Genomic DNA, 19349 nt, shown 5'->3' on the forward strand with positions numbered 1-19349 from the left:
GTGCAGACCTGAGGTGCTGCGCACAAAACTCTCAGTGCAGTTGCATTCATGGGTGGGAGGGCTCTACGATGGCAGAAGTTACTGTTCTTTCTCCAAGAACTAGCAATACTCCTCAGCCCTAAGGAAAGGTGGAATACTGCCATTTGGATGGATCTTAAGAGTGTCATGCTAGGCAAAGTCAGTCAGATGGAAAAGCACAAGAATCGTGATTTCACTCATTAGGTGGGAAATAAAACAGAAAGCAACAGTGAATGAACAAAAGAAACTAACCAGCCCTGGCCGGGTGGCTCAGTTGGCTGGAGCGTTGCCCTGCACACCGGGAGGCTGGGGCTGATCCTCAGTCAGGGCGCATGCCCAGGTTGCGGTCAGACCCTCCAGCGGGGGCACCTGCAGGAGGTAAGTGAACGATGTTTCTCTCTCTCCCCCTACCCACCACCTAAAATCAATAAATACATCCTTGGGTGAGGATTTAAAAAAAGGAATAAAACATCCACTGACACAGACAACACCATGGTGCTTAGCAGAGATTAAGGGGTGTGGGGTGTGGGGTGTGGTCGAGGAGGGGATGGAAGGGGGCCACGTGCATGTCAATGGAAGGAGACTAGTCTCGGGGCGATGGGCACCCAGCGCAGTACACAGATGATGTGCTAGACAACTGCACACTTAAAACTTACATAATCTCATAAGGCAGCGTCACCAAGTAAGTTCTTTAAAAAAAGAACAAAGAACTAATAACAAAACAGAAGCTGCCGGAGTTGGCGAGGCAGGGGGCGGTGGGCTTTGCCTCCCGGAGGGGCATGGCGTGCCCCTGGTCCAGCCAAGCGCAGGCCGGGCCCTGCAGGGCCCACGTGGCCCTCCTGTCATTTCACAAACGAGCCTACGCATCCACAGGGAGAGTGACTTTACTGTACTCAGGTAGCGCGGACCACAGAGTCCACCATCAAACAACAAAATCTGCCCTCTTCCTGATGACGAGGCCAGCTTCTTCTGCCTCTAAATTTGCTTCAGTGGGAGAGCCTGCCTTCTGCCTTTTGCATTCACCTTCACGCAGAGCGCCTGTGACCAGAGGGGCCACTAGCCCCTGACTCCCTGACAGTGTTTCGCCCAGGAGGCAGAGGCCCTAACCGGGGAGCGCAGCGAGGAGTTGGGGGGTCCAGGGCCCTGCAGCCTCTCCGCAGGTTCCTGCAGCGGAAGCTGTGCGGCGCGGCGGGAAAAGCAGGACTCCAGGTCACTCAGGCATGGGCTCCGTGACAGCTCCGCGCCTGTGTACCCTTGGGAAAGCTATGCAGCCTCCTCAGGCCCGAGTCACCGCCCGCCCCACTGGCTACCAGGAGGGCTTGTGAGGCACGATGGCACACTCTGAGGGCCACTCTCAGGCTGCCTGGCCACGGCGACACAGGGGCAGCTACGGGGACCCCCAGCTTCTCCCTGGCCGGGTGTCTGCCTGGCTGAGTCAAATGAGACCGGGCGCCCGCCAGTCCGCCCCCGACCTCCAGCCTGTTTTCTCTGCGCTCTCCAGGCCCCGCAGCTGAGGAAGCCTGCCTGCCCACAGCCAGCCTTCCCCCACCTTCCTGCCTCATCAGTCACCCACTGCTCCTCCCCCTCACCAGCAACACCTGGGAGTAGATAGGACTTTCCAGCTCCTCCCCTGGGTGCACACCATCGTGACTGGCAACAGACATGGGCACAGCACATATGTGTCACGGGGCTTTTGTGTGTTGACTTCATTCCATCCACACCACAGCCATGAAGTCTAAGGTCCCTTCCTTAGACCTGCCCTGCTCCCCTCCTCGGTCCTCCCCTCAGCTAACACACACCAGCCCATCGTGTAAGAGGCCTGGGGCAGGGGAGGAAGGGGCAGGCCGGGTGGGGACCCTGGTTGAGCCCAGTCTGCTTTGGGTGTGGCCTCAGAGCCTGAAGGTAAAGAAAGTGCTCCTCCCTGACCATGTTTCCAATGCTTGGTAGAAACCAGCGGTGATGTATTGTCCCATGTGAACACGGAGGCTGCCCGGGAGAGGCCCAGGTGATCTCCACCAGCGGTCTGGACTGAGGGAATCGTGCTGTGGGAGGGAAGACCCCACAGCTGCCCTATGGGGGTGGCGGAAGGGAGGGTGCAGAGTGGAGGCAGAGCAAAGAAGACGAGGCCCAGAGTGGTCAGGGCGCTCCTTTGAGCCTTCTCCTGAGAGGGGCTCTCAAGGTGGCACCCCCTTCCACGTGCCCAGTCCATGGTTCACGGGAATAGCCACCATGGCCCTGCAGATGACAGAGCTCTCTCTGCGAGACCAGTATGTGCCAAAGCTTACGCCACAGACCCAGGGCTAGGACCCCAGGGAAGAACCTCTTTCTCTGCCACCAAATGTTGGTAAGATGTTTCAGACCGGTCAGGCCCACGGTACCTGCCAGCTCTACTCATCGGAAGGCAGGGATGGTGAGTTAACCCAAGCATGAAGTGGCTTTCTAACCTTAACCATTATCACCATATCCTGTTCTCATTTTGTTTCTGACATACCAGGTGCCAAATCTCCTGGTCGGTGACAAACCCACCACAGGTCCCAAAAGCAGCTGATCACGAAGCATCAGTTCTAAAGTCATCACTAGCAGAGATGCTCTATGGGTAGAGACAGTCTGTGAGTGAAAGTTCATCATCACCTAGGCACCTGGAATGGTTTTCCTTGGAGAAGACAAGTGGGCGAGGTCCCAGGACTGGACACACAGCGGCAGACGCGCACAACTCAGCTCTATACAACACAATGCAGGCAAAACGTCATGAGAACAACACACCTCCAGGGAAGGCTTCCTGGGTGCAGGCACGGGGCTCAGCACTTTGCACACACTGTTCCTTTCCAATCCTAAGAACCCTGGGGGTGGGTGCTGGCCCGTCTCTTCGGTGCAGGTGGAACCTGCAGGTGGCAGATCAGGACCTGACCGGGGCGTCTGATTCTGGAGCTCAAGCTCTTCATCTCTACTCTGTCTGTTTGGTGATCACCAGGGGAGGCCAGGCCTCCAGGAAGCCACGCCTGGTAGAAGCTGAGCAGAGGCCAAGGGGTCCAAGGCCCAGCCCCAACAGGGCTTTCTTTCCTCTTTTGCCTGCCACCTCAGACCTGAGGGCACCAGTGAGCAAGGCGGGGGGGCCTGGGTGGGTGACTGTGGGCAGTGTACACAGCCACGTCTGGAAGGTTCTGAAGAGTATCATGTATCGCCTCTTCCTGTCCCCCCGCTACCAGGAGGGGCAAGACCGACAGCTTCGTTAGCCCTGAGAATGAGTACGTGCGGGGAGGAGGGGCCACGGGGGCAGGGGAGCCGGGCAGGTGTCTGCTGTGCAGATGGGGAAATAGGGACCTGGCCAAGAGAGCTGCTCTCTCCAACATGGATCCTGTGGGCTGCAGGGAGCAAGTTCTCTGGCCTCCTGAGGCTTCAGACCTTCACCTGAAGTGAAGTGGGGATCATAACCCCAGTCTGTGAAGGGCTGGGTGGGACCAAGTGAGGCCACATGTAAGGGCTGCTGGCCCAGGGATGTTGCTCGACAGAGTGGCCTTCCCCCACATGGCTCCCAAGCAGCCTTCCTTCCCCACGTATCTGGACTCACAATGTTTAATTCCCCCGGGGCCACTTCTGACTTTGGACTTGCTGATTTCTTTTTCTAAGTTTACTGGACTTACACACATCCTGGACTCTACACCTCCAATTTTCTTGGGACTCCTGGTGTTTTTGACTGGTTTGAAACCCGGGAAGAAAGAGGATATAAGAAAAGGCTCCCAAAGATGCTTGGGTCTGCCCCTAGTTAACGCACCGGGAGGGCGCGTCATGGGGCAGGCCCTTAACGGATGCGGAGTACTGGCTCTTCACCCCAAAACAGGGGCGGCAGGTTCTGCCGATCAGACGCGGACCCACCTTGCAGGCTGTGGGCCGACACTCTGGCAGCTTCCTTCCCGGGGACACTTCCTGATTTCCCATGACGGAAACACGCGCACACGTCGGCTGTCAGAACCTCTTCTGTTTTTGTTCTTACAGGGCAATGGGGAGGCGAGGGAAAGGGGGCTACAGGAGGATCACGTTGTCACATGGCCGCCGCCGCCGGCTGCCCTCCCAGGCCCCGAAGCTCAGTCCTGCTCCCCTTACTACCACCTGGCTGGGAGTTGAGGCGCTGTCAGGAAAGAACTGTCTGGTGGTGACAGCAGGGTGACTTAGAGCTAATGGCACGGAACATGCTCTGGGGACCCCTGGGCCATGGGGTGGGGGACACTGCTGCAGGCTGATGCAGTCAGGGAAGAATTCTGAGGTGGCAGTTCCCAGGAGGAACAGAAAAGACCAAAAGTCACAGCAGCGACAGTGAGCAGGGGCTTTCTTGGGTTGAGTGATCAGGGTGGCTTTCTCCAAGGGACCATGGCATGGTCAGTACACTCACTCTCTAGTAAGAGACACAGGATGTGGAGGGACACCTAAGCCTAAAATCCTGTGTCAAGAGCCCCATGGAGATTAAATGCATCACTGCCCATGCAGCAGAAATCCTAGGTGGCAAATCTGACAGGTCAAGCCAAGCCCGCCTTCCAATTCTGTGCAGGAAGAGAGGAATAGAGATTTCCATACAAGTCAGCAAGAGCATCACAAAACTCCCCAACTGGACAGAAGGTGTGTCAAGAAACACCTGGCCCTGGGAGCCAGGTTGGTTCTTTGTTGAGCTTCTGAACCGCCAGCGCTTTGCCGGGGAAACTGCATTCAGGCTGCCGTGGAGGGGTCCCGACCTTTTCCTATGGGTCCCAAGGCATAAACTCTGGACATTTAATGTGGTGGCACTCAGTTCAGTTACTGCATAATTGTTTAAAAGTTGGCAACACTCTCCTCACAAACCTTGGAACAACTAGCCCAGAAGACCGAGGCGGAGGTGGGGCCGCAGAGAATAAGCACTAAGGGGTGCACTGTGGGGTCGTCAGCTGTCATCTACAGCATGAGAGCAGTTTGGGGGGCCGGGTCCCTAATCACAAGCAGCACAAGACAGCGGTGAAGGGCCTGGCCTGGGCTTGGGGACCGGAGGGCTCCCTGGCCCCCGCAGGGTACAGCTAACAGGCCTGCCTGTGTGCTTCTTGCTTTCCGAACCCTGGGGCCTCAAGGGGTTTCTCAGAAGCTAATGGGGCTTCTGAGAGAACCCATCCACCGACTAGTGACATGGAACACGAAACCCCAGCTTCCTTTCTCACGGCCTCGGCGCCCTGCCTGATCAGTGGTCCCAAAGATGAATGGACCCGTTAAAGGGCAACGCACGGCCGGGCACGGTGGAGGGCCGCATGGCGGGGGCCACTCTCATGGGCTGAAGCGGCCCCCTCACATTCACGGTGACGTCCTAACCCGCAGTACTTCAGAATGTGACCGCATTTGGAAGTAAGGCCTTTAAAGAGCTTAGTGAGAATGAGACCCATAGGGTGGGCCCCCATCCAACCCGAGCGGTGCCCTTGTAAGGGGAGGAGGTGGGCCCCAGGTCCCAGGCGCACGTGCACAACTACGTGCAGAGGTACAGTTGTGGTCTGCATGTCAGGGACAGAGGCCGCAGGGGAAACCAAACTGCTGACACCTTATCTGGACTCCCTGTCCATAGAACTGTGAGCAAATAAATTTCTGGCATTTAAGCAGTTGACATAGTTGCCCAAGCCAAGAAAGGCCTTCATTAACGCTGGAATCAGGGGACCAATGACAGTCCCGGGGGCCTCCGACCACCACGCGCCCTGGTGCTCGCTGAGGGCCTTCCCATTCCAAGCGCTGTTCCAAGGCACCGTCCTTTAAGCAGAGACAGCTGATCCTGCTTCCAGCCTGCCTGGCCCCTTTGATAAGGATGCACAAGGGCCAGGCATTCGATGAGCACTTGAGAAACGGAGGTGACATCTACTCACTGTTCGGCCACGTTTGGGTCAAGAGAATCGGTCTCAGTGGGTGTTTCAGGCAAGGAGGAGCCGGACTCCTGTATCTGGCACAACTCCTCGTCTGTGATGATGTCAAACATGGTGTCGTCTGGGGACCTGAAGTCTGTGATCGCGCCTGGACCACAGAGGCAGATCAGGAGAGAAGAGAAATGCATCCGGTTATGCACGGGACAGGGAGAGCGCCTCGGGGAGGCGGGGGAGCGCAGCTACGCAGGACAAGCCACCAGGACACACTGGGTGGTCACCCCGCTGACAGCTCTTCGGCCCAGGTGTGCGAGGAATGGCTGTTGGGACACGCCAGGGGAGCAGAGTGGGGACTACAGGTGAAACTGAGTGCCAACTTGAGAGATTCCTCCCAAGCCCTTTGGTCGGGGCCCCGGAGAGGTGCCAAGACCTTCTTTCAGGCCTCTGGTTTAGAAGGGGGCAAAAGTGTCAAAGCCTCGCCTGGAAAGACCCTGACAGGAAAGCAAGCACACCTCTGTGCTGCCGAGCCCTCGCTCCCTCACACACTTCCTACTCGCGCCTCTTTGAAAATAGGATTCAGCCTGCCCTGCATTTTGATCCCAGTCCACTGGGGCAGGGCGGGGACGGGGGGTGGGGCAAGGGCCCTCCAGCTGCTCAAGGAGCGGTAACAACCGCTGTGTTCCTGACCAGGGAACCTGTGTTTGGCTTTGTGGGCCGCACAGCAGAAAGGATGCTGTATGCGTGCTCCTGTGCCCGTCACCCGCCTACGAGCACTTTCCTGCATATGTCACGGAAAAAATGACAACAGGTCTGAGGTGAAAAAAGAAGATAAAGAATGACAGAAAGAGGGGAAGGCAGACAGACAGAAGAGGAGACAGGATATGTCAGAATCAAAACAAGAGCCCTCAGCACTCTGGCACAGCGCTACGCTCTGTGGTCACTAGAACACAGGCTGATGAGTCGGGGGGGGCAAAAAGAAGATCCCACTTCGCAAGCTACGAGTTCCCAGCTGGCCTGCCACAAGGCCACTGGGGTGGGCTGCGTTTTAGAAGAAAACTTCTTCCTCTTGTCTGAGGCTACAGAATGAAGGGGTTGAGGTGCAGGCTAAAAAAAGGGACCAGTTGTTCGTTTTTTTGTATAGACCGAGGCACAGATGAGCATCCGGAGTCCAAATTGATGTCCACTGAGCAAACTCAAAAAAAGACCATAATAGATGGAGAGCTATACTATGTTTGTGGATTGGAAGACTCAACTGATTTCTGACAAAGATGCAAAGGCAATTCTTTAGGAAAAGAATGCACTTTCCAACCAATGGCAGTAAAAACAATTAGACAACAATATCAAAAAAAACCCCAAAAAACCCACAACTCTCTATTAATAGTTTACACTATACAAAAAATGAACCCAAAATGGACCATAGCCTTGACCAGTGTGGCTCAGCGGGCTGGGGGGGTGTCATTCCACAAAGCAAAAGATCGTCACTTAAACTCCAGTCAGGGCACATGTTTGGGTTGTGGGTTCAATACCTGGACAGGACGTGTATGAGAGGTAACTGATCAATGTTTCTCTCTCACATTGATGTCTCTCTCCTCTCCCTCCCTTTCTCCCCACCTTCCCCTCTAAAAATAAATAAATAATAAAATCTTAAAAAAAAAAAAAAAAAAAAAAGGGGTCACAGACCCAAAAGTGCAACCTGAAACTATAACACTTCTAGGAAAAAATAAATCTTTGAGTCCTTGGGTTAGACAAAGATACATATAGTACACAAAGAAAAGGGAAAAAATCGATCCATGAAAAAAAATGGAATGGATTTCATGAAAATTATAAACTTCTGCTCTTTGAAAGAAAATGAACACAGGTTATAGATTCAGATAAAATATTTGTAAAACACATTACCTGTAAATAGCTTGTATCCAGAATATATAAAGGACTTCCAAAATTCAATAATTAAAAATATTTTAAATGAGCAAAACATATGGAGAAATAGTGAAGCTGTGCAAACAGACTCCCCCACCCCTGAGCAGCTCTTTATACCCAATATGGGTAACGGGGCCCACCAACCCCCTTGACGATCCAGTTAAACGGAGGAGGAACTATTCCTGATGGTTGGCTGCCCTGGACCCAGGCAAAGGCCAGGGAGGAGTCCCCAGGGACCAGAGCCGGGGCAGTGTCGCTGGAGCAGAGACGAGGCTCACCTCCGCCCTTCCCGCATCAGCCCTGCCGCCCGGGCACCCCCGCCAGCCAGGCCCCGAGAGGGCAGCCAGGGCTGCTCAGCGAGGTGGTGCTGGGGGCAGGAGCAGCGGGCACCCAATCCTGCTCCCTTTTACTGCTCCAGGTGGAAGGACACGAAGGAGAACACACCCTCCTTGGCCACTGAGAGAGAACGTGAGCCGCAGGGGGAGTGGAGGGTAATGGTCGTTTCCAGACATCACTACCGGCCTTTGGTTACTCCGGGAGGGGCGGAATGTCGGTGCATCTCCTGAGCGCGGGGTGCGGTCCACTGGTAGTATGTGAGCTACCTCATGCTCCCCACGCTGAATCACACCAAGAGAAAGTTATACCCTTTTCAATTTTCGTTCAGTCCTAATAGAACAAAAAGTCTCAAATTGGTAGCACTCGATTTTTAGCACCTCTTCAGAGCCTAGGTTTGGACAACACTGACTTGAGCTGGTTACAGCTGACTAGCCAAGACGGGGCGGTGGTGTGTGTGTGGGGCGGGGTGGGAGGGTGTGGCTGGCACCTAGGGAACACTGAGGGCAGTGGCAGGAGCCTGACCTTGGCCTTCGGGGGCCTGGAGTCCGGCCTGGGCTGGTGACAGGGTGGGGCTGGGCTGCCCTTGACTGGTGCCTGAGCTGGTGCTGTTGGGGGAGCCCGGGCCTTCGCCGAGCTTCTGGAAGCAGGCTCGGCAGCAGCGCTCCTTCTTGCCCCCGGGCTTTGTCACGATGTAGTTGCTGCAGCAGTAGTAGCAGAAGCTGCGGCCACAGATCCTGGGGACGAAACAAGCACGGCTGTGAGGCTGTATGTGATCTGCTCGGCCCCGGAGGGGCTCTGCGCTGGGTTCTGGATGCCACATGGCCCTTGTCACACCTGGCTCTGCCCCTACTTCAGAGTGTGGCCTTAAGGCCCATTTGGTAAGATTCCAGTAAAGCCATCCTAGGAAGCTCAGTGGGAGAATGTTTCACTTCCTAAGGCCGTGGAGGGCCGGGGGATGAAGCGTGTGGCCAGGACCACCTTCCTTGACATGAAGATCCGGGTGGGGCCGAGGCCCTGAGAGATAACAGGCTTCCCCTCTGCTCTGGCCACAGCCCGAGATTCATTTCTGCCTCCCCTTCTTTGGGCCCTAGCGGGTCCTTGTTCTCTGTGTTCTTCCAGGGAAGCCTCAGCCCCCATTCTCCTCGGGTTCGAGTAGCACCATTTCCCTCCTGGTCCCTGTGGGCCAAGGGAGGGCCCAGGGCTGCTGGGCTCTGGGTGCTCCACATCCTCGTGGGTCCCCTTAACTCCACCCACACGTCAGTATTAAAGTCTCTCCCCCTTCAGGGATCCCTGAGTGTCCTGCCATTACCCTGCCTAACACACCCTCCTTGCCCAGGTCCCTTACAACCAAAAAGCACTGTGCTCTTTGAAGGCAGCGGCCTCCACGCTAGCGCCTGCCAGAGCTGTCTGTCTGTGCTGGTTCTGGGCCCTGGCGGGGCCGGTGCTGGCTGGCGAGCTGCCGCTGACCTGCAGTGGTGCCGCCGCACCATCCAGCTGAATTCCCGCTTGCAGTCAAGGCAGTGGCTCGCCTCTGCATCCCCGAGCAGCTTCTCCTCAGCACGGAGCTTCTGCTGGAACTCCAGGGCATCTGACTTCTGCCAGAGAGCATCCTTGTCCCTGGGACAGAGACACATCAGGAAAAAAGAAAGGATCCATGAAAACAAGAGCTTCTTTTCAAAAGACCGACTCCAGATTTCCCAAGGCACAGAGGGAAAATTCACTTTTACCTTGGACACATGTCCCACTCTAGGTTTCCTCTGTCACCACACATCAGTCCTAGACTCAGTAGGACCCTCCCAACAGGCAGGCCCTTAACTGACACCACATGTGAAGGCAGAGAGGTGGCCTGTGATGTAAATAAAAGGCTCTGGCAACCTCCAAGAGTGGCCAGCATGGACAAGGGCAACACATTGCTCAGGTACCTAAAGTGACAGTGCATAAGGCCACCGTGAATTTAAGCTACAACATGCTGTCAGATTACAGGCCAGTGTGTGTGCTACGAACCCAAGGACTGCAAACGCAATGCCCACTCAAATCTTAAGTGTGCTCTGGACCGTTATGTTTTCATGGTTTACGGTTCCAGTAACCACTAATCATTGCAGGAGATCAAAGATGTCCCAGCCTGAAAATCTGATGGGATGTTCATCCCCACCAGCTCCTCCAAGGATGGAAACCACTCCAGGAAGCAAGTCTGAAAGAAGCGGAGGCTCTTAAAAAAGGTCTGACAGTGTCCAAATACGCCCGATATACCAGAGAAGATATGTACAGAGACTTCCTTATTGCTGCTAGCGGTCATTGTTGGGGTTTATGGCTTCTGACATAAGAAGGTTTCATTCTTTCCTGGAGGGAACCCCAGCCACGCCCTGAGGGTTCACGTGGCCCAGCTGCACCTCAGCCCCTGGTGGCCATCACCAGAGCCACTTAGGTCCTGAGGGAAACAAGTTCCACCACCAGCCAGGGACTCCGCATCAACTTCAGACCGGTCCCGCTAAATCCAAAAGCCAGAAAATGGAATTGATTGGCTTTTTAAGCACATGTGACATTGTCAGGAAGTAGGGAGACTCATTCTTTGGACCAGCTCTTCTCCTGACTGGTGCACAGTTTGTCCTTTCTGTCCGAGGGGGCTGGGCATCCCCACCCCGGGGGTGTGGCAATGCCGTAAACCTGGGATTTTCTGTCACACACCTCGGGAAGGTGTCTGTGCTCAGAGGTCAAGGGCCTGAGTTCCAAGCCTGCAAACTGATGACATGGGGCAAAGCTTTTAAACTTCTACTTTAGTATCACCATTTTGCAACCCCAGATAAATTATTAGGTCTAGCGCTGCTTATCTGTGGCTGCTCACATTCAAAGAAAGGGCTAATCAGATCAATGTGGCTCTTAAAGGAAAGAACCGGAACTGTAATCCAAATCTACGAAGCGTTCTGGCCAAAAGTTGGAACCCCAGTCTGAGCGAGCCTCTATTAGAGCAGTAACCTCAACTCTTGCTCACTGATGTCGGGAACCCACTCCCAGAAATTCCAATTTGGTTGGTCTGGGTGGGGCCTGGATTTTTTTTTTTTTTTAATAGCTCCCCTCATGATTCTAATGTGCAGTCAGGGCTGAGAAAGCCCTGCTCTAACTATTGATTTATAGGAAAAGACAACAGTTGGCAGAACATGTTAGATGACACCATGGGGATGCAATCAGCAAAATCCAGGCTACAGGAAGCTCCATCAGGCAAAGAAAAAAATAGTTAAGGGAGATGGTGGGGAAACCCACAGACTAAAGAGATCTAAGGAAAATATCACCATGCAATGCATGGATCTAATTTAGATCCTGCTTAGGAAAAACTGACAGGCAATTGAAAAAATCTGAAATCGACTAAGAAACTTAAGCAAGGCGATGGTGTGATGATTGTTTAAAATGGAAAGAGAAGTACGGAAACAGTGGAGGATGAAGTGGTATCTGGGGTTTGCTTCACAACAACCTGGAGAGGTGGGGGAAACGGGTGGGACGCAGGACGACGCAAGATGGGCCGTGAACCGCATGATGCGTAAGCGCGGGAACACGCACACAGGGGTGGGTCATGCTATTCTATTTCTGTATATTTAAAAATTTCCCTATGAAATATTTTTTAGAAATTTTAACAACTTGCCAGTGTTTAAAAGTTAGAACAATTTCACATTAAAAAAAAAAAAAAAGCAAGGTTTCCACCTTCTAAGAATTAGGGTGGCTCCTTGGGGCTCGATGTCTGTGTGGCAACAACTGGCAGAAGGGTGTGCGCTTCGTCCTCACGTCTCCAAGTGCCCTCTGGGCCCGGTTCACACATCTACATTTGTCGCCTGCTCCTTGCACTCAGGTCTGGGGACCTGGTGCTGGGGACCGTGTGATGGAGAAGGAGAAGAGGGCTCGTGGAACAGGGGAAGGGAAGGCAGAAATTCCATAAAAGAAACATCGCTTACTGTCACTTGAGGCGAAGCACACAGAGGTTCTGAAAACATTACAGCGCAACATGAAAACACTGACCCGGTGAGCACTTGTGGGAACGCTGAGGTCCACTCTTAAAGGTTGCCAAGGGCTTGAGCAGAACCTGTTCGTGGGGGTGGGGGGTGTGTGTGTGTGGTGGGGGCGGGGCCCTAACAACAGAATGCAACAGATGGGGTGGCAGAGGGGGCATTTCCCCCTGAAGAGTTCTTTTAAAAACAGCTGCACTTCTTTTGAAGAAAACCCGAGCTTGGGGGAAAATGCCAGCCACCGGCTTATCCCGGCACACCCCAGCACTCACCTGAGCAGCTCTATCAGCCGCTCCTCCAGGTACTTCTTGGTTCTAGTCAGGTCATCCAGGTCTGCCAGCAGCTTCTGATCATTCTTCTCCCGGTCTGTCACTTCCTGGCGGAGTTTGCTGCAATACTCTTGGATTTCTGTCGTGGCCTTTTCAAGTTCCTTCTGGGTCCTGGGGGAGGAGGGTCAGTTTTCCTGATTACTGGCTCCTTCCTGCTTCGCCTGTGCCTCCAGGCTCCCCCAGGCCTCTAATGAGGGGGTCCCACTGCCCACCCAGCCTTTCCCCTTCACGGCGAAGGGGTCTCTTGGCACTACCTGCTCACAGCTGATGCCCTCCCCTAGCCTTGAAGACCCCCTCACACCTCCAAACTCTTCACCCTCCCCCCACACACCAAACACAAGGGGCATTCTGGGAAAGCAGGTAACCTCAGGTCACTCGGAGCACCGCAGGTCGAGGTGCACTCTGCGCAGGCACTGAGGTTATGAGAGGAGCCTGCAGGGCAAGGCTCAGGGGCTGGTGATGGGGGGATCTGCAAGGGGAAGAGGAGTCGGGCCAGGAAGGACAGAGGGGCACAGCTTCCTGGAGGTGACCACCCAGAGGAGTCTTCCATGTGTCTCTGTGACTCTGTACCCGGGGCACAGTGCTGGCACACAGCTGGCACGCCACCTGCACGGCCTGCTGTGCTACCCAGGAACCTGGCCGAGGACGCCGGTTGGGCGAGGCTGGGCCCCGGCCCCTGCCTGCCCCGCTTGCAGCTCAGCTATCCCCCAAGGCAGTGGTTTTCCCAGGACTCCATCAAGCCCACGGCTCAGCAAGATGTTTGAAAACGCTCCAGTAAACAGAGATCTCTGCAGAGAAGAACTTGCATCTCATCGAGTATAATGCTGTTAAGAGACTGTTTACTAGAAATTGTCCACCGAAATGATCTCATGGGTACACACACACACCACCATGGTTTATTTGCACAATGAGCAACATAAATCCAGTCTTGGACGGATGGATTATGCAACTCTGAGCCGCTAGAACAATGGCTTTGAGACCTCACACATAATCACTGTTACAGCATTTAAAAAAAACCACACCACCAACTTCGGACGTTCTATGTGAACTGCCATGTGAACGTGGCCTGGCTAATGGCAGCCAGGGAGAGTCCGATGAGCAAAGTGCACATCCAGGGAACCGCACATGCGACAGGCTCCGGATTTCCCACGGGGCTGGGGTCCAGGCCTCAAAGGAGGGTACGGGCGTGTTGAGGGGTGGGTAGAAAAGTGAAACCCTCGGCACAACTCGGGGTGCCTGCCTTTGTGGGGGGCACACATGCAACTCAGTCCTCGCATCTCCTGCTAAACCTGTTTTAACCAGGCCCCGGCTGGACTAGCTTGGCTCCATCAAGAGACGGCGGCCTTTGCTCACAACTCCAGGTGGCCCCGAAGCCTGAAGGCAGGAGGCTCGGGAAAGCCTGGGCGCTGGCTGCACGTAGGCCCGTAAAGTAAGGTTAAAAAAAGCCACGATGAAAGGGTGACAGCCTGAGGTGCTCTCCACGGACGCAGCTCCGGAGAGGCTGCAGGAACACAAGCTGGTCCGGGTCCCCGGCGCTCTCACTTGCTCTCGGGACGAGCCGGGGAGAGCCCACACCTAACACAGCGGGGATGAGGAAGAGCTGCAGTCACCTCCCGAGCGGGAACACGCGCGCGCGCACATGCACACACACCGGTGCCCTGCGGTAAAGCGGAACACAAAACTATCTGTCTGTGTATTTTTAGGGTGGTTGTTGAGAAAACAGACTCTGGAGCCGAGTGGTCTGGGTTCCAGTCCTACCACCATCGCTTACATACTGTCTGACCTGGGAGGGTGGCTGCGCTCCTCGGAGCCCCACCTCCCTCCCTGTAACGTGGGGGCAAACAGCACCGGCCTCCTCAGACTGCCGGGAGGCGAAAGGGGGCAGCTAGATGTGAAGAACTTAAAAATGGTGCCTGCTCCACCTTCGCCGTTATTTGTTTGCTGTTATTATTACCATTATTGTATCCAAACTTTTACTTCCTGTTAGTTTTTCCAAAACATGACATTAGTGAACTGAAATACGCCCTGTCAGAGACAGGAAAGTGGAATTAGGAGAAAGGCCCTGCTGTCTACAGGGCTGTGACAGGTAGGTGGCCATGTTCTCCGTGCAGTGCTTCCGGCGCAAGCACCTCCTGAGTCTGTGGCTTTTCTCGAAAAAGGACTTCTTTACCTTCATATGAGTGGCTGACTTTCTAAATGACTGCACCCAACGCCCCCTCCCCGACAACTGCCGCCGGCCTGGTGAGGCCTGCAACTGACCTGTCCAAGTGCTGGCGCAGGGCGGCCCCCTCCTCGTCCTTCTTCAGCACGGCGGCCTGGCACTCCGACAGGTGCCTGCTCGTGCGGCTCAGCTCCTCTCCTGCGTCTGCCTGGGCGGCCTGGCGAAGGAGGCCACGGAGACAGTGGGCTTGCAAAAGCATGTCACAGCCACCACAGACGCCACCAAGTGACTGCTGTGCTCCCCACCCCACAGGGTGGGCCACTTCTAACTGGAGGGGCTTTTGTTTGTTTTGCAGTTCAAGAGGCCAAGGCCCTTTGTCTCTGTTTGTGGAGACTGATGCACACGCATTTGTGGTTATGGCCCTTAAGCAGCAACTGCAACTGATTGTGGTGGTTGTGGGGGCGGCTGGTATAGGCATCTCCAGGGTGGGAGTAGAGGTGGGTGGTAGGGAGCAGGATTCAGTTAAATAAGTCACTGGCCTGAAGACTGTGGTTTTAGCACCGCCCCTGTTACTGCTCAGTTCAGAGTCACTGGCCTAGAGAACGTCTGCAGAGATGACTAAGAAGGGCCACTGATTTCCTTTCCATAAGGCTGGGTGAAAGACATGTCACAGCTCCAGCCAGGTGTCCCAGGAGTGGAAAAGGACTGTGATACAAAACTCAGGACGACTGCGAAAGTGAACTGAGGACAGCATCAGCTTGGAACTGGGAGTCCTATAAGCAGCCCTTCCATGGTCCCATGAAAACTAGACCAGAGCTGCTCTCCCCTGACAGGGGCGCACACCAGGAGTGGACCTGGCCAGGCAAGAGGCCGCTGCACCGGTCCCTCCCGGCCCCACAGGAGGCCAGCTGCTGATCGGGGCCCCCGCAGGTGCCCTCCCCGGGGCCAGACCTACCTCCAGCTTCCCCACTGCCTCCTTGGCGGCCTGCAGCTGCCGGCCTCGCTCCTCCAGCTGGCCCCTGAGGCTCCTGCACTCTTCACTGGCAGTCTGGAGAGGACGAGAAAGGGGTCACAGAAGTGGGGTCCTTGATCTGAGACTCCCTCAGCTATGTCCCCCAAATGGGTAAAGAACAAGCTACCTCTCTCTTTTTGCCCCAAACTCAATAAGCTTTGGACTTCATTGGTAACAAAACCTTCATGCTTACTAAGACTTAGCTTGGTCCCAAAACAGAATTGCATTTCTGCAAGGGAAAAACTGGCCTCTGAGCCACAGAGCTGCATGGGATGGGATGGCAGGGTAGAGGGCACATCTGTGGAAACAAACACAATAGTTGCCTGAGAGCGACCTGAAAGTACGCAGACCTGGATACAAACAAACGATAAGCACTGGAAACCAAAGCTGTCCTCGCTCTTAATGCCTTTCCTTTGTGCAGCATCAAAGGCACGTGGTAACCGCTGCTCTCATCTATTCCAAGGGCCTGTGATAACTAATTGACTCAGTTCCCTCCAACTGCACCTGCTACCAGAATGGCACCTGAGGAGACAGAGAAGCTGGAGGCAGGACTCGAGGCAGCCAGGAGCTGCGGGTGTTCTGCAGTAGGTTCTAGAGGCTGCAGCAGGGGCCTCAAGCTCACATGCCCAAAAGGGCTGGGCAACTCCAAAGGGACAGCAACCAAAACAATGAGGGCGCCTGCCCCCTTTAACGCAGGCAGCCCCCAGCCAGCTCCTGCTGACCGCTGCCGCTCAGCAATGAGGGTGCAGGCTTTGAGATCTCGCAAGATTTCAAAAAAAGCACTTGAACTAAATTTGTGAAGATCCTGCTCTTTACATGTTGGCTGCTAATTAAAAAAAAAAAATATTCGGTGTGGGCCAAACTTTTCTGCAACGGTCTTGAGTTTAGACTTCTGGGCCAAGGCATCACTCCCAGCGCCAGGCCCCTAGCACTTCCTGCAGAGGGGACACTGACAGCAGAACAGGAGCACATTTGCCCGGGTCTTCAGGGCATCCTTGGGCCTTCATGTGTCACCTGGCTGAAGATGCGGCCTACACCCTCACGAACCCACCAGGCCCTGCTGTGGGAGACAGGTGCGCCCAATGGTCAGGGTAGGGTTACCTTAAGTTTACTCTGGTAGTCCATGATCTCGGCACTCATCTGGAACTTGAGGGTGTCGAGCTCCTGGCACGCAGTCTCCTGGAGGCTCTGGGCCCGCTGCTCGGCCTGGGCCAGCTGGTCCCGCAAGCCAGGCAGCAAGTGAGCTGCCTCCTCAGCCACCTTCAGCTTCTCCTGCAAGCTCTCCATCTCTTGCTGCAGCCCCGCCACCTGCTGTTGCAGGCCCTCTCGCTCCCTGGAGGCTGCCTCTTTGGCATCCCTGAGCTCCTGGACAGTGCGAGCCAACACGCCTTCCAGCCGCTCTTTCTCAGCAGTCAGTGCGCACACCTGGATGCCGAGCTCGGCGGTGTCCGTGTTGGCCCTGTGCAGCTGCTCCTGCAGCTCGGCGTGTTCCAGCTGTGCTTCCTGGGAGAGGCACTCGGCCTGAGACAGCTCCTCCTGCAGGGTGTGGAGCTCCTCCATTTTCAGGTGGGCCTCGTGGGCCCCCTGCTCCTGTAGTGCCCCTTCCTGCTCTGAGCACTGCAGCAGCTCCTGGACGTGGGCCCTGTTGAGGGCTTCATTCTGCTCCTTAAGTTGCTGCACAAGGGCCTTGTGCTCCTCCAGAGCTGCCTTGGTCACGCTCAGCTGGCCCTGCACCTGCTCTTGGTCACCCAGGGCTGCCTGGAGCTTGGCCCGAAGGTCCACCACCTCAGCCTGCGCTCGCTGAGCCTCCCCCTGATGGACCTCTAGCTGCGCCTGAGACAGGGCCAGCTGCGCGGCTAGCTCCTGAGACGCATTCTCTTGAGGTGGGTTGAGCCCCTCTTGGCCTTTTTCTGCAGTGAGGGTCTTGATCAGCTGGGTCTGCTGCTGGCACTGGCTCTCCAAAGCCCTAAGCTCCCCTTCCCGGGCCTCTGCCAGCTGCCGGCCCTGCTCCATCTGCTCCCGCAGCTGCTGGCACTCGGCCTCCTTGCTCTGCAGGGCAGCCTCCTTCTCTGCCACATGAGCCCTCATGGTCTCCTTGGCCTTCTTCACAGCCAGGAGGCTGGCCTCCATCTGGTCACCCATGTGCCGGATGCTGGCTTGCTCTGACTCCAGGGAAGCCAGGGAGCCCCGGATGGCCGCCTCCCGCTGCTGTAGTGCCTGGTAATCAGCCTGCAGGGTCTGCAGCTTGTCCTCCAGGAGCTGGTTGCGCGCTGCCACACTCTGCAGCTCCTTCTCCAGCGCCCTGTTGGCCTGCTGCAGCTCCTCCTCCTGGCTGCTCCCTTGCATCTTGGCATCATTCACCGGTCCCTCCTGCTGGCCTCTCTGCTCCTCCGGCGTCTCCAAGGCCTGTTGCAGGGTGGAATCCTGTGGGGCCAGAGTCTCATTCTCCTCGCCTGCCAGAGGCAGGCCTGTGCCTGACTGCCCTGCCAGCCGCTCCAGTGTCCCCACCTTCTCACTGAGGTGGTCTTTGTCCCGGATGAGCTGCTTCTTCTGCTCCTCCAGGTCACTCACATGCTGGCTCACCTGTGCCAGCTGAGTCTCCAAGAGTTGCAGCTGCCATATCAGGGACCTGGCCTCTCCCTGCAGCAGCTCTTTCTCCTGTCGGTGCCGCTTCTCCTCCTGCCTCACCTCTGCTAGCTCTTCCTTCAAGGAGCTCAAGTTGGCCTGGGCCTCCTGTAGCTGCCGCTGGAGCTCGGCTGCCTCCTGCCTCTTCCCGGACATCTCCTCCTGGAGTGAGGCTGTCTCTGCCACGAGGCGCTCCAGGCGGGCCCGGGCCTCCTCCTTCAGCTGTAGCTCATTGGCTAGCTGCTCCAGCCGGGCACTCTGCTGCTTGTTGAGTTCCTGGGCCTTGGTGCTCTCCCGCTCTAGAGCTCGAAGCTTCTCCCCCAGCTCCTGGATCTCCTGGACGGAGGCACTGGGGATGCGTTCCTGCTGCCCCTTTGTGTCCAGTGTCACTTCTGCCTTCTGTTCAGCTGTGCCTGGAGGAGCTGGGACACTAGCTAAAAGCTGGTTCTTCCTGCCCAGCAAATCCCGGGTGGCCTCAAGCTCCTGGGTCAGCAGCTGCAGCATGGACTCCAGTTGCCGCAGGGCCGCGCGGTGATCCTCATCCTTCTCTGCGGCGCCCAGCTCCAGGGCCTGCAGGCACGTTTGCAGCTCCTTCACGGTGTTCTGTGTGGCCTGGGTGAGCTCCAACTGCTTCTGGAGCTCGGCCACTGTGAGAGTGAGACGTATGTTGTCCTGGGCGGCAGAGCGACCCCTCTCCCTCTCCATCTGCAGCTGCTCTCCCTGAGAGGTGACAGCTGCCCTCAGCTCCTGGTTCTCTCTGTCCAGCTGCTGTATGCGCTCCTGCAGTTGCTTCTCCCGCACCTCCAGCTGGTCCAGCTCCACCCGCATCTCATCAAAGCCCTCCAGCGCTTCGTTGTTCAAGGGGCTGTTCAGGTCAAAGCTGGAGGCCATATCCTGAGTCTGCAGAGGTAAAACAAAAAACAAGTGGCTTTGGGGTGAAACCGTATGGGTATTTGGAAAAGCTTTAGAGTTTAATGAGAACAGAAAGAAAAATAGAGCAATTATATGACCTTAGGTGAGTTGATCGAGCTATTCAAAGAAAACCCCTTCGCTCACAGCCCCTGCTGGCAGCACATCCTAAAAACCCAATGCCACACACAA

General features: G+C 55.7%; 1 protein-coding gene across 4 annotated transcripts in view; it reads right to left on the bottom strand.

Moving 5' to 3' along the window:
• Window positions 1–19349, bottom strand: part of FYCO1 (FYVE and coiled-coil domain autophagy adaptor 1) — a 72388-nt gene that overhangs the window by 28928 nt on the left and 24111 nt on the right. For all 4 annotated transcript variants that reach the window (XM_054594540.1, XM_054594541.1, XM_054594542.1 and 1 more), the window contains exons 8-14: window positions 16725–19148; window positions 15567–15659; window positions 14710–14828; window positions 12394–12561; window positions 9597–9746; window positions 8652–8863; window positions 5883–6027 (exon numbers count right to left, since the gene is read on the bottom strand). In XM_054594540.1, the coding sequence (XP_054450515.1) occupies window positions 5883–6027; window positions 8652–8863; window positions 9597–9746; window positions 12394–12561; window positions 14710–14828; window positions 15567–15659; window positions 16725–19148 (3311 nt within the window). The remainder of the gene's footprint in view (window positions 1–5882; window positions 6028–8651; window positions 8864–9596; window positions 9747–12393; window positions 12562–14709; window positions 14829–15566; window positions 15660–16724; window positions 19149–19349) is intronic.

The sequence above is a fragment of the Pteronotus mesoamericanus genome, unplaced genomic scaffold, assembly GCF_021234165.1.
Source record: "Pteronotus mesoamericanus isolate MK-2021 breed Mesoamerican mustached bat unplaced genomic scaffold, CSHL_Meso_final scaffold_533, whole genome shotgun sequence".
In the NCBI taxonomy this organism is placed as follows: Eukaryota; Metazoa; Chordata; class Mammalia; order Chiroptera; family Mormoopidae; genus Pteronotus; species Pteronotus mesoamericanus.